We start from the raw sequence: 12,782 nt of genomic DNA, 5'->3' as shown, positions 1-12,782 counted from the left end.
CGGCCCTCAAACACGCCACCCGCAAACACCACCAACTGATCCGCGCCACAAAGAAGACAGCCTTCAAGGAACGACTGGACAACAACACCCACAACAGCAAGGAACTCTTCAGCATCGTCAAAGAGCTCTCCAACCCCGACGCCGGAAACAATGACATCACTCCCTCGCAAGACCTCTGCGACTCCCTCGCAGCCTTCTTCCAGAACAAGATCGCCAACATTCACAACAGCTTCGGCCCACCAACCACAAACCCCACCACCGAACCGATGCCCCCCACCGCCACCCTCCGCACCTGGACCCCAGTCAGCACCGAAGACACAACACGCACAATGAACACCATCCACTCCGGATCCCCTACGGACCCCTGCCCACACCACATCTTCAACACGGCTGACCACATCATCGCACCCCACCTCCGTGACATCGTCAACGCCTCCTTCAACACCGCCACCTTCCCGGAGTGCTGGAAACACGCCGAGATCAGTGCCCTGCTGAAGAAACCAACTGCAGACCCCTCCGACCTCAAGAACTACCGCCCCATCTCGCTCCTCCCGTTTCCTGCCAAAGTCATCGAGAAGACCGTCAACAGACAGCTAGCTGCCTTCCTCGAGACCAACGGATCCCTCGACCACTCGCAATCCGGCTTCCGAGCCAACCACAGCACGGAGACCGCCCTCATCGCAGCCACAGACGACATCAGATCCCTAATGGACAATGGGGAAACTGCGGCCCTCATCCTCCTGGACCTCTCCGCAGCGTTCGACACTGTCTGCCACCGCACCCTGGTACAGCGCCTGAACAACACCGGCATCCAGGGGAAGGCCCTGGAGTGGATCGCCTCATTCCTCGCCGGAAGAACCCAGAGAGTCCGCCTCCCCCCGTTCCGGTCAGCGGCCACCGAAGTCATCTGCGGAGTTCCACAAGGGTCATCGCTCAGCCCCACCCTCTTCAACGTCTATATGAGCCCCCTCGCAACCATCGCACGTCAACACAACCTCAAGATCATCACCTACGCCGACGACACCCAGCTGATCCTCTCCCTCACCAGCGACCCGGACGCCGCCAGAGCCAGCCTACACGAAGGGATGAAAGACGTCGCCGAATGGATGAAGAACAGCCGCCTGAAACTGAACTCAGACAAGACGGAGGTCCTCATCCTGGGATCATCACCATCCGCCTGGGACGACTCCTGGTGGCCCCCCGCCCTGGGAGCCACCCCCAAGCCAACGGACCACGCTCGCAACCTAGGCTTCATCCTGGACTCCTCCCTCTCGATGACCAGACAAGTCAACGCCGTCTCATCTTCATGCTTCAACACCCTGCGCATGCTTCGAAAGATCTTCCGGTGGATCCCCACCGAGACCAGGAAGACGGTCACCCAGGCCCTCGTCACCAGTCGGCTGGACTACGGGAACGCCCTCTACGCCGGCACCGCCGCCAAACTCCAGAAGAAACTCCAACGGATCCAGAACGCCTCAGCACGACTCATCCTGGACATCCCCCGACACAGCCACATCTCCGAACACCTGAGAGACCTGCACTGGCTCCCCGTCAACAAAAGAATCACGTTCCGACTCCTCACCCACGCACACAAGGCCCTCCACGACCTGGGCCCCAAGTTCCTCAACAGCCGCCTGACCTTCCACAAGCCCACCCGCCAGCTCCGCTCCGCCAGCCTCGCTCTCGCCACCGTCCCCCGCATCCGCAGAGCCACCGCCGGAGGAAGATCCTTCTCCTACCTGGCAGCCAAGACATGGAACTCCCTCCCCATCCACCTCCGGACAACGCAAGACCATCTCGCCTTCAGGAAGCAACTCAAGACCTGGCTGTTCGAGCAGTAGCGTTTCCCCCCCCCCCCAGCGCCTTGAGACCCTCCGGGTGAGCAGTGCGCTATACAAATGCCTTTGATTGATTGATTGATTGATTGATGCTCCCCCAGGCTCTGGTGTCACACTTGGCTCTAACGCCCCCTTGGCTCTGGGTGTCCCCCTGGTGCTTAGTGTCATAGCTCAGGGTGGCACACTTGGTTCTCAATGTCCATTGATTTGGACGCCACCTCGGTGTTGGGTATGAGGCTCTTCTCTTCAGTTCCTTCTTGGGTCTGAGTGTAACATTTGGATAAGATGGCTCCTTTGCTGTGGTCGTTCTGTTGGTGCTACACGTCAAGCTTGTATCTAGAGTCTAAGATTTCCTCTGAGTGTTACAAGGTTTTGATGTTCCCTTGGCCCAGGGTGTACCCGCTGCCTCAGGCTTGGGTGTCACGCTTGGCTTTGATGCCTCCTATGATCTGCTTGTCAGGCTTGCCTCTGATATCCACATTGCTCAGGGTATAGGGTGACCGCTTGGTGTAAGGCTTGTCTCTAGAGTTCCTGCTTAACTCTGGGTGCCATGCATGGTTCTGGGTGCCAGGCCTGCTTATGATGCCATGTTGGCTCTGGGTGTCAGACTTGGCAGTAGAGTTTGAGCTTTGCACAAGGTATCACGCTTGCTTCGGATGCCCCCTTTGCCCTGGGTGCCATGCATGGTTCTCAGTGCCAGGCCTGCTTATGATGCCATGTTGGCTCTGGGTGTCAGACTTGGCAGTAGAGTTTGAGCTTTGCTTAAGGTATCACGCTTGCTTCGGATGCCCGCTTTGCTCTGCGTGCCATGCATGGTTCTGGGTGCCAGGCCTGCTTATGATGCCATGTTGGCTCTGGGTGTCAGACTTGGCAGTAGAGTTTGAGCTTTGCTTAAGGTATCACGCTTGCTTCGGATGCCCGCTTTGCTCTGCGTGCCATGCATGGTTCTGGGTGCCAGGCCTGCTTATGATGCCATGTTGGCTCTGGGTGTCAGACTTGGCAGTAGAGTTTGAACTTTGCTCAAGGTAACACGCTTGCTTCGGACGCCCCCTTTGCTCTGGGTGCCATGCATGGTTCTGGGTGCCAGGCCTGCTTATGATGCCATGTTGGCTCTGGGTGTCAGACTTGGCAGTAGAGTTTGAGCTTTGCACAAGGTATCACGCTTGCTTCGGATGCCCCCTTTGCTCTGGGTGCCATGCATGGTTCTGGGTGCCAGGCCTGCTTATGATGCCATGTTGGCTCTGGGTGTCAGACTTGGCAGTAGAGTTTGAACTTTGCTCAAGGTATCTCGCTTGCTTCGGATGCCCCCTTTGCTCTGGGTGCCATGCATGGTTCTGGGTGCCAGGCCTGCTTATGATGCCATGTTGGCTCTGGGTGTCCGACTTGGCAGTAGAGTTTGAACTTTGCTCAAGGTATCTCGCTTGCTTCAGATGCCCCCTTGCTCTGGGTGCCATGCATGGTTCAGGGTGCCAGGCCTGCTTATGATGCCATGTTGGCTCTGGGTGTCCGACTTGGCAGTAGAGTTTGAACTTTGCTCAAGGTATCTCGCTTGCTTCGGATGCCCCCTTTGCTCTGGGTGCCATGCATGGTTCAGGGTGCCAGGCCTGCTTATGATGCCATGTTGGCTCTGGGTGTCAGACTTGGCAGTAGAGTTTGAACTTTGCTCAAGGTATCTCGCTTGCTTCGGATGCCCCCCTTGCTCTGGGTGCCATGCATGGTTCAGGGTGCCAGGCCTGCTTATGATGCTATGTTGGCTCTGGGTGTCAGACTTGGCAGTAGAGTTGGAGCTTTGCTCAAGGTATCACGCTTGCTTCGGATGCCCCCTTTGCTCTGGGTGTCATGCTTGGTTCTGATGGCTCCTTTGCTTACCTCTGAGTGGCCTTGGGCTCGGGGTGCCATACCTGCCACACACTGATCAGTCTCCGTGACCTCTCTCCCTGCAGGCACCCGAGAAGCCATGCGCTGCAGCATCGCCAACCCTGCCTTTGTGCTCTATTCCTCCATCGTCTCCTTCTATGTCCCCTTTATTATCACGCTGATGGTGTACGTGCAGATCTATGTGGTGCTGCGCAGGCGCAGGAGACGAGTGGCCATCCGGCGGGCCACTGGGGCCACTGAAGCGAACACACAGCCGAGAACCAAGGTAACAACTTCCCTGCACCACTCATTGTTATAGCATCCCTTGAAGTCCCACCACACGTGGTGATTCACATGCCCATCTCATCCCCAATGGCCTGTGCTGATACTGACATTTCTGAATCAAATCAAATCAAATCATTAGCATTTATAAAGCGCGCTACTCACCCGTGCGGGTCTCAAGGCGCTAGGGACAAAGGGGGTGGTTATCGCTGCTCGAACAGCCAGGTCTTTAGGAGTCTCCGGAAAGCGGAGTGGTCCTGGGTGGTCCTGAGGCTGGTGGGGAGGGAGTTCCAGGTCTTGGCCGCCAGATGAGCCTGAATGAGTAAAGGAGGAGGGGTGGACGTTGAGGGCCAAATTTACGAACTTTAGGTGCAGGGCAGAGCAGCAAGTCTGACGCATTCCTGTCCTTTCCTCCTGCGCTCGCGCCCTTTTGGCTGCCTAGCGCCCCTTAGGTGCCCTTGCATCACGGTGTAAGGAAGTCTGTGTTGCATGCAGGAAGGGGTACCTTACTGAACAAAAAAAACAATCCTGGGAGTCTTTTTCCTCTTTCTATGTGTGCTGCAAAATGAAAAAAGATATTTCTACTTGTTGCACCTCACCTGGGGAGGCATAGGATTTTTGGCACATCCTCAGGGTTACTAGGGTTGGTAAATCTGGGGATGCATCAAAATCCATGGGTGTTGCGTGGGAACATCCACTGCAGTGCCCATGGAACGTCTCCCTTGCACAGAGTAAGGCAACACAGCGATTCGTGCCTCTTTGCCTTACTCCGTATCTATGAGGAATGCGTGGCTTTGTATGGCCTCAACATATGGTCGCAAGGTTTGTGCCACCGTTGCATCACAAAAAGTGACGTAATAGCGGTACAAGGGGCTCATAAATTTGCCTGTGTGGCCAGTTTGGTGGACAAACACTTTCCGTTAGCTTGGGTTGGCCTAGAAGCCTATTGGACTACACTTCCCAGGCTCCCCTGCACTTCTTCCTCTGAAGTCTACTCAAGATCCATTCGTCCTCAACATCTGTTGCATTTCCACAGTTTAACATTTTAAAAAAGATCACACAGTCCATTGTACGCCACAAATCACACATGCGGTTCTGTTCAGCAGGAATAAAGCATCCTCCAAAGGATGAACCATGGCAGGTTGTTTTGGGTACTGTTTACACATCAAAAACAGAAAGGAAGTTTGTAGTGTTTTACAAATGTCTGATGGATGAAGATCTTATAGCGCCAAGAAGCCGCAGACTTGAAAATGTTGTCTTGAGACAGAGTCCTTCCCGGCATCATCGACTGAATCCACCCTCTTCTCCTGACATAAGGCTGTCATTCGTCTGTCCTTTCACCAGAGAGCAAACAAGGAATGGAACAAACATTGGCAAAGCCAATTGGTCTGGCCTTGACAAGCCTCCTCTTTATTTATTTACTTCTATATTTTACTAACATAGTCAACAGACAATAAAAGTGTAGAAGCAAAACAATTAAACGTTATCTCTGTTGGTGGTGTGCATAAGTTTGAAAATTGAGTGCTGCTAACCCAGATCAATTTAAAAAAAAAACGAAAAAAACTTGAAATGAAACAAATATGAAAGCAGAGCTCGAGATTGGCCTACCTGCCCTAACACTGAAGTGTGCAAAAGAGAAATACAATCAGTCACACTTACAGTGAAGAGAGCGAGTGGTTGAAGTGGGCTGACCCACCAACCAGTGCTTAATTTGAGCCAGTGGTTTCCTGTGCAGGGCACCGGCACTTATTTTTTGGTGCTGACACTTATTTTCTGCCTCAAGCATTTACTGCGAGCAAAACACAGTAATGGGAAAGACGTCGGAAGATAAAAACAAAAAAGCGTCACAAAGAGAGAAAGCAGAAAGCTGCAAGAGTGAGCTGAAGAGGCAGGGAGCGGCTGTAAATGGATTTGGCACCTTCACAGTCATTTACATGAAACGCAGATATTATCAGATAAAGACCAGCCCAGTGCTTAATTTGTGCTTGTTGTTTCCGGTGCCGAGCACTTATTTCTTGAGGGCCGGCGCTTATTTTTCTGCCTCAAGCTAAATGCTCGTGAGAAAAAGACACACATGGAAAAGACGGTGGAAGAGAAAAACGAAAAGGCATCACAAAGGGAGAAAGCTGCAAGAGTGAGCTGAAGGGGCAGGGAGTGGCTGTAAATGGATTGAAGAGGCCCGAGATGGCTTCACGATTACGCTGCCTCAGTATTCTGTGCTTGCACATTTAAATGCAGCAGCCGCGTGTACCAGAGGAGAGCTTTGGGCACCAGCACCTTTTTATTTACACTGTCATAAACCCATGCTATGGGTTGGGTGGGCGGAAGCAAATTCTGAGTAGCATTTGAACTGTCCAATAGACGATGAAGGCTGTCCGAAAGCTCATCTATGCAAATATACTTTATGCTTTTTTAAACATGAACCTGTCTCTAGCCCAAACCTAGGGAGAGGCAGCAGCTCCGCTGTAAGCACTATACTGGAGGGTATTAATTTAACACCACTTGTAGGCTACATTTTAGGTTGTGTCCTGACTGGGCTTAGCTATGGGAGATAAGAGGGGCTGGACCAGGACTGGATTCTGTCACATCCCTCCCACCGTACATCGCAAGTTGATTAAGAGATGAATAAAGACAGAACAGTGATGTACTTCCTTGGGCTGTCTGAAACGGGGACATTTTTCACATAAAAGTGAGCAAAATGTGTTAAGAAGGTGATGGGTAAGCAAAATTGTTGACAACTAAGCTGTGTGTTGATTTCAGCCTTTTCAAGAATATTACAAGAGCAAACTTCGAGATGAGATGCCAGGGCTTTAAGTGAGGCGGGTCCTGCCAGAGCTCAGCAGCTGCAGTTCTAAAGAGCAGGAGCTGAGCCGGGTCCCTATCGGGCTCTCCATCACAGCCCTCACCCTCAGGATGAAATAAAAATCTTAACTGGGCAGCAGAACCACCCTGCGCTGTCTTTGATGTAACTTCAAAGAGACTGGTTATAGTTCTTGCACTGTCTCATCATTTCAGACCTGAAGCATTTTCAATATATTATACACCGAAGCCATTCTTGTTGCTTATTTATCTTATGCAACTAACAACCAATGACAAAACCAAATGTCCTTGCTTGTTTTCGATGTAATGTCAGTTGTTGTGTTATATATCTGGGTGCAATGACAGAAAGAAGCAGCTAAATATCAGTTGGTAGGCTAAGCACAGATTTTTAGCTTATGGGTTTTTAAACCCCACCCTTAATTACATCGGCCACGCCCCTTTGAAAGACCCCCCAGTTTTTTCAGCCCACTTAAGCCTGTGAGATGCGGATAGGTTTTATGTATGGATCACACAAGACAAAGTGAACTGTCTCTTGGCAGTTAATAATGGCTGTCATTGCCCTGCTGGATGGCACTTATCTCAGCACCTGCAGAAGGATGAAAGTTTGAATCAGCCGGACAGGGGTTCAGCCCTCTGCCTGACATGAACCTGACTGTATCATCTCCCAGAACAGGGACTTGTGGCCTCCAGTTTACACGTACCCCTAGATCTCTGCAAATGACATATGACCCACTCATCTCTCTACTTGGATTACAATTTGTGTCATACAGATTGTACCGAGTACTTTGCAGCAGGTGTATTAACCACTTGGGCTATTTTAACAATATTAGAATCTGAGACCTGTTGGAAACACTCAACTGTCTGCAATCGTGGCTCAACCTACTGAGCTGTTTCCACCAGCTGATACACTTAGTCGGTTTAAGATAACTTAAAGTAATGGTCACAAGGTGTGACGTCACCAGGGCCTTTGCAGGTTCTAGTGCCAGCCAATCACTGCAGCCATTTCAAGGATTGAGAAAGTTAGGATCTACTTAGGGAGCAGAGGTGTTAATGCTCATATTGGTCCCAAAAGATGGATCTTAGAGGTTCTTGTTGACTACCGCCTCCTACCACAGTCGCTTCCTCAACCGGGTCCGGCAGGGCGCCCCCGTCAATACCTACAAGTTATTTTAAAGAAAGATCACCAATGAATTGAGGACCTCAGGAGACATTTACTGCAAACTGATTGCTCTTTTATCCTCCCCTGTCAGTCACTCCTAATTCTTACATGAATTGATGCTCAGTATTGCACTAATGGCCCACATTCTGCCTGAAGCCTGTCTTCTGTTGCCCATCTCCCGCCACCTTCCAGAATTTTCAATAGGACTGATTATACCATGTAAAATTTAAAGCTCCTTTGAAACCTCTGCTATCGCCTCAGGCAATCTGTCTTAATGATGAAATGCCCTGATTTGTCCCTCTCTGCTTTTTGCAGTAATATCAGAGCTTTCTTTTCACTATATTCTCAATTTCACATAATGGAAGGTGTTTTATTTCAAAGCAATCTCTTAATTACACCCCAAGTTCTTCCCTAATGGCTTGGCTACCCTCTGCCCCCCTCCTGCGGAGATTGACCTGAAGACCTTGAATAATTCTTAAACAGATTGTTTCAAGTAATGTTTTCCTTTAATAAATTTTAATCTGGGTGATGTGTGAGAGTTTATTACAGTTATTTTGCAGAGAAATGTCGTATTGATGTTTCATGCAACATCCATAAAAAAAAGTTTCTTTTAGATTAAAACAGGACCTCGCATTTGAGAAATGGGAGTGTGTCACAGAGATTATTTGCAGTGATATTAGAGAGCTTCTGCTGTGTTACAGAATTGAAAACACAAGTTACTATCCCTGAATATTAGACGTAAACACATTTATAATGCGAACTAGCGTCTCTGTGCGCTGCCAGTAGCATGTCCTAAGAGGGCACGCAGGAGCTGAAACTGGATCATAAATTCACTGCCCTTCCGAACAGGGGCCCCGAAAATGCGTTTGGTCCAGGGCCCCTAAAATCCTTAAAATGTCCCCGGTTTGAATCAGGATAAGTGACTGACGAGGATTTACCTGGGGCTGTTCCAGTGCTTAATTTGTAAATAAAAACGTGCTGTTGCCCAAAGCCCTCCTCTTAAACATGCGGCTGCTGCAATGAAATGTGGTACACGGAATACATTCAGTGTAATCCTGAAGCCATCTCGGGCCTCTTCAATCCATTTACAGCCACTCCCTGCCCTTCAGCTCACTCTTGCAGCTTTCTGCTTTCTGCTTTCTCCCATTGTGACGCTTTTTCGTTTTTCTCTTCCTCCGTCTTTCCCATATGTGTCTTTTTCTCGCAAGCATTTAGCTTGAGGCAGAAAAATAAGCGCCGGCCCTGAAAAATAAGTGCCAGTGCTCGGCACCGGAAACAACGAGCACAAATTAAGCACTGGGATGGTCTTTATCTGACAATATATGCGTTTTATGTAAATGACTGTGAAGGTGCCGAACAGCCAGCGGTACACGTGATGGAGACAAAACTGTGAATTTCTTGGAAGAGGCCTGGGCAGAACCTCGGGTACAATATTTCTTATTACCCGAGGTTAAAGCTGGTCTGCCCAGCTCTTCATAATGAGAGCTGCTGGGCAGACTTTACAGGCCTGACAGCCATTTTCAGCCATAAAGTTCCAAATCAGTATAATTTCCACTTGTACCCTGGTACCCAAGTGTCACCGCCCAGGTGTGTTGAACACAAAGGATGTTGCATTATTGCCTCATTGTTAATGTATCTCCATAGCGACAAGAGGGGGGATGCAGGCGCCGCAGCCGGCAGAACACATCCGGGGCCCCTCAAGGTGACATTTAACAGCGCACCCCCTTCCACTCCAGCACGCATTCATTAGGCCTTAATGGGGAGGGAAAACGCAGACGCCAGAGATCCAACGAGCCACGATGGACGTGAAAAAACACAACACGCATTTAATTCGCCGTGAGAGGTGATGGGCCCTCCCCTCGCCCGACCTTGGCACGGTTTTGTCTATTCAGCTTCTCGGGAGAGGTCAAGGTGCCTTGATCCTTTTAAATATCTTTATTTTGGCAAATTCATCAGATTATAAATGTTGATGAGTCACTCGATGAAAGATGGGAAGACGCGATACGGTTCAGCACTTCGTCCGCTGTCAAAATAGCGGGGAAAGCGCCTTGTTTTCGTATCAATGAGCTAGAAAGGCTCTGAACTTGTCAGGCTAAAGATCTGACAATATTTTTCTGGTCCCCTCATCCCCGCGCTCCTTCCGCTTTCTCCCCTGTTTATTCGTTTCTCTTCCCCCCCCTATCCAACAGTCTCCTCTTCTCCTTCATTTTCTCCTCTTCTCTCCCTAACTTTCGTTCTCTCTTGTCCTCTGTCGCTCTCCTCCCCGTTTTCCTTTCTCTCGTTTTCTCTTCTACTCTCCCTTCCCTCTACCCCACACTTTCTTGGATCTATTTTTAATAACGGATCCGGACTCTGCTGATCTTCCGGCCCTCCCCACGTCTCCCTTAAGTGTCTCTCAGCAGCCGACCTCCTCTTCAGCTAGTGTTCCGAGTCTCGGCGCTATACAGGAGAGGGACAGATCCACACAGACCCTCACTGTGGGCAGCTGTCTTGGGTGCGGCAAGTGCTGGCGTCAGTTCTCTGCAATTTCACTGCAAAAACACCTAGGGGCAGATTTAAGAAAAGTGGCGCTGCCCAGGTGTAGCGCCAATTTCCTTGCGCCCCTTTGCGGCACCATGTATGCGCCGTATTTAAAATATGGCGCACCACGGCGCAGAGTAGGGGGCAACAGCATCAGAATTTTTGACGCTATCGATGTACTCAGCAGGAGTAACGCCAACATTTTGCCGCTACTCCTGCAGAGTACATAGGGGCCCATTGTAAATAATGGTGTGCCCCCTGAGCAGGCGTAAAAATGCCAGAAAAAATGATGCAAAGAAATCTTTTGGATTTCTTTGCACCATTTTTTTCGGCCCCCTAACGGGAACACTCCCCTTGCATAGATTATGCCTGACAATGGCATAACGTGGCACATGGGGTTACCAAGTGGTGCAATACGTTCATTGTGCCACTTTGTAAATCTGGCGCTGCGTTTTTGCCATAATATCGCCACATTAGCATAAAAAAATGACGCTAATATGGCGATAATATGGAGCAGGAGGCTCTTAAACCTGCCTCCTAGTTGGCTACCAATACTTGTCTGCGAGGTCGTAGCAGCACCCCTGTTTTTCTCTGTGAACCCGACTCGCTCCTATTTACTTGGAAAATGTATCTTACATCTCAATGTACCCCCGCAGGGCTGACCCCAAAAAGGACTGGCCCGTAGTGCTGATAAAGAGCTGAGTCTATAGGACTGAGTCCACTAAAAGCTGACCTTATAGGCATAGCCCCACAAAGGGCTGACCCTACAAACGCTCACCCCATAGGGTTGACTCCACAAAGTGCTAACCCTACAAACGCCCACCCCATAGGGTTGACCCCACAAAGGGCTGACCCTACAACCGCTCACCCCATAGTGTTGACCCCACAAAGGGCTGACCCTACAAATGCTGACCCCACAAAGGGCTAACCCTACAAACGCTGACCCCACAAAGGGCGGACCCTACAAACGCTCACCACATAGGGTTGACCCCACAAAGGGCTGACCCTACAACACTCTCCCCATAGGGTTGACCCCACAATGGGCTGACCTCATTGGGTGACCCCGCAAATGGATGACCCCACAAATGACCCCCAGAAAGGGATGACCCTACAAAGATCTCACTCCGTCTGAATACTACAACAAAGGGCTGACACGGGAAAAGGCTGAGCCATTGGGGCTGATCCCGTAAAGGTTCCTATTATAGGTGAATGCGCTGCTCATGTATTGGTTGGAAATATTTAAATACACTGTTTTAGACATAGTTTGTCACTAACAAAGCATCCTGCACTCTGTGAGAAAAGGGCTTAATTCAGTGCAACCACTCCCCTGCCCCCCCCTTCCCACAGCACTTCAGGGCGTGGAGTGGTGCAGGAAATGACGAAAGAGGATTATCTGCTGCATCAAGCACCTCCCCCTCGATTAAAAAGACTTCCCCTTTCAACGTGACGACAGGCCTTTAGTTTCCTGCCTTTTAGGGTCAGTGCCAACATTTTCCCACTGACTCACCCACTACATCCACCAATGAGCCAAAGACTATTGTGGTCACACACACCCCTTTACGCCCTCCATCTAATTTACTTTATTTTTTCCTTTCTCACTTTTCCAGCTTCTCACCTCATACATTTCTTTTACTCACACCCCTGCAGAATAGATGCACCCACCCGGAGGACGTGAAGCTGTGCACACTGCTGGTGAAGTCCAACAGAGCTACCCACTCTTCACGTAGGAAAGTGGTGAGTACTTGCACTAATAGCGCCTTGACACTTACAGGTATTTACTGTGCTTTATAATTCTTGCTCAAATGAATCTTAAAAAATCATCTGTCACATATGCCTAGTGGTATCAATTACATATGCCATTGGTAGCTTATGGATAGGTTCAGTCACTGAAGGTTAGCGGTGAGTATGCACTACACCTGGTACCAAGTAGTGAGTATGCAAATTGTCCAGCAATTATTTGAGAAATTTAGAAACCACATGTCCTTGTATTTAGGCAAAGGCGGGTCAGACAACTTGCCACCAATGGCTAGGGGTGAGTACTCTCTACGCCTGCCAAAGACAGCTTCTGATAAGGACCACTTTTCGGCCACTGGTAGTTGATGGGTATTCACTGCGCATGCCACTGGTGGCTGGTGGTAATACGCCCTACACCTGCCACTGATTACAAGTGGCGAGTACTCATCGTGCCTGTCCCTGGTGGCTTATGGTGAGTATGCAATACACCTACTGATAGCTAGCGGAGAGTACTCACTCTGCCTGCCATGGGTGGCTTGTGGTGAGAATGCGTAACAATTGCTACTGTAGAC

General features: G+C 50.0%; 1 protein-coding gene across 1 annotated transcript in view; it reads left to right on the top strand.

The window, feature by feature from the left end:
• Window positions 1-12,782, top strand: part of LOC138247460 (D(2)-like dopamine receptor) — a 142,312-nt gene that overhangs the window by 114,386 nt on the left and 15,144 nt on the right. Inside the window, exons 5-6 of the mRNA XM_069202084.1 lie at window positions 3,782-3,981; window positions 12,124-12,210. Coding sequence (XP_069058185.1) covers window positions 3,782-3,981; window positions 12,124-12,210 — 287 coding nt within the window. The remainder of the gene's footprint in view (window positions 1-3,781; window positions 3,982-12,123; window positions 12,211-12,782) is intronic.

The sequence above is a fragment of the Pleurodeles waltl genome, chromosome 7, assembly GCF_031143425.1.
Source record: "Pleurodeles waltl isolate 20211129_DDA chromosome 7, aPleWal1.hap1.20221129, whole genome shotgun sequence".
In the NCBI taxonomy this organism is placed as follows: domain Eukaryota; kingdom Metazoa; phylum Chordata; class Amphibia; order Caudata; family Salamandridae; genus Pleurodeles; species Pleurodeles waltl.
This window is presented reverse-complemented; position numbering and strand designations above follow the sequence as displayed.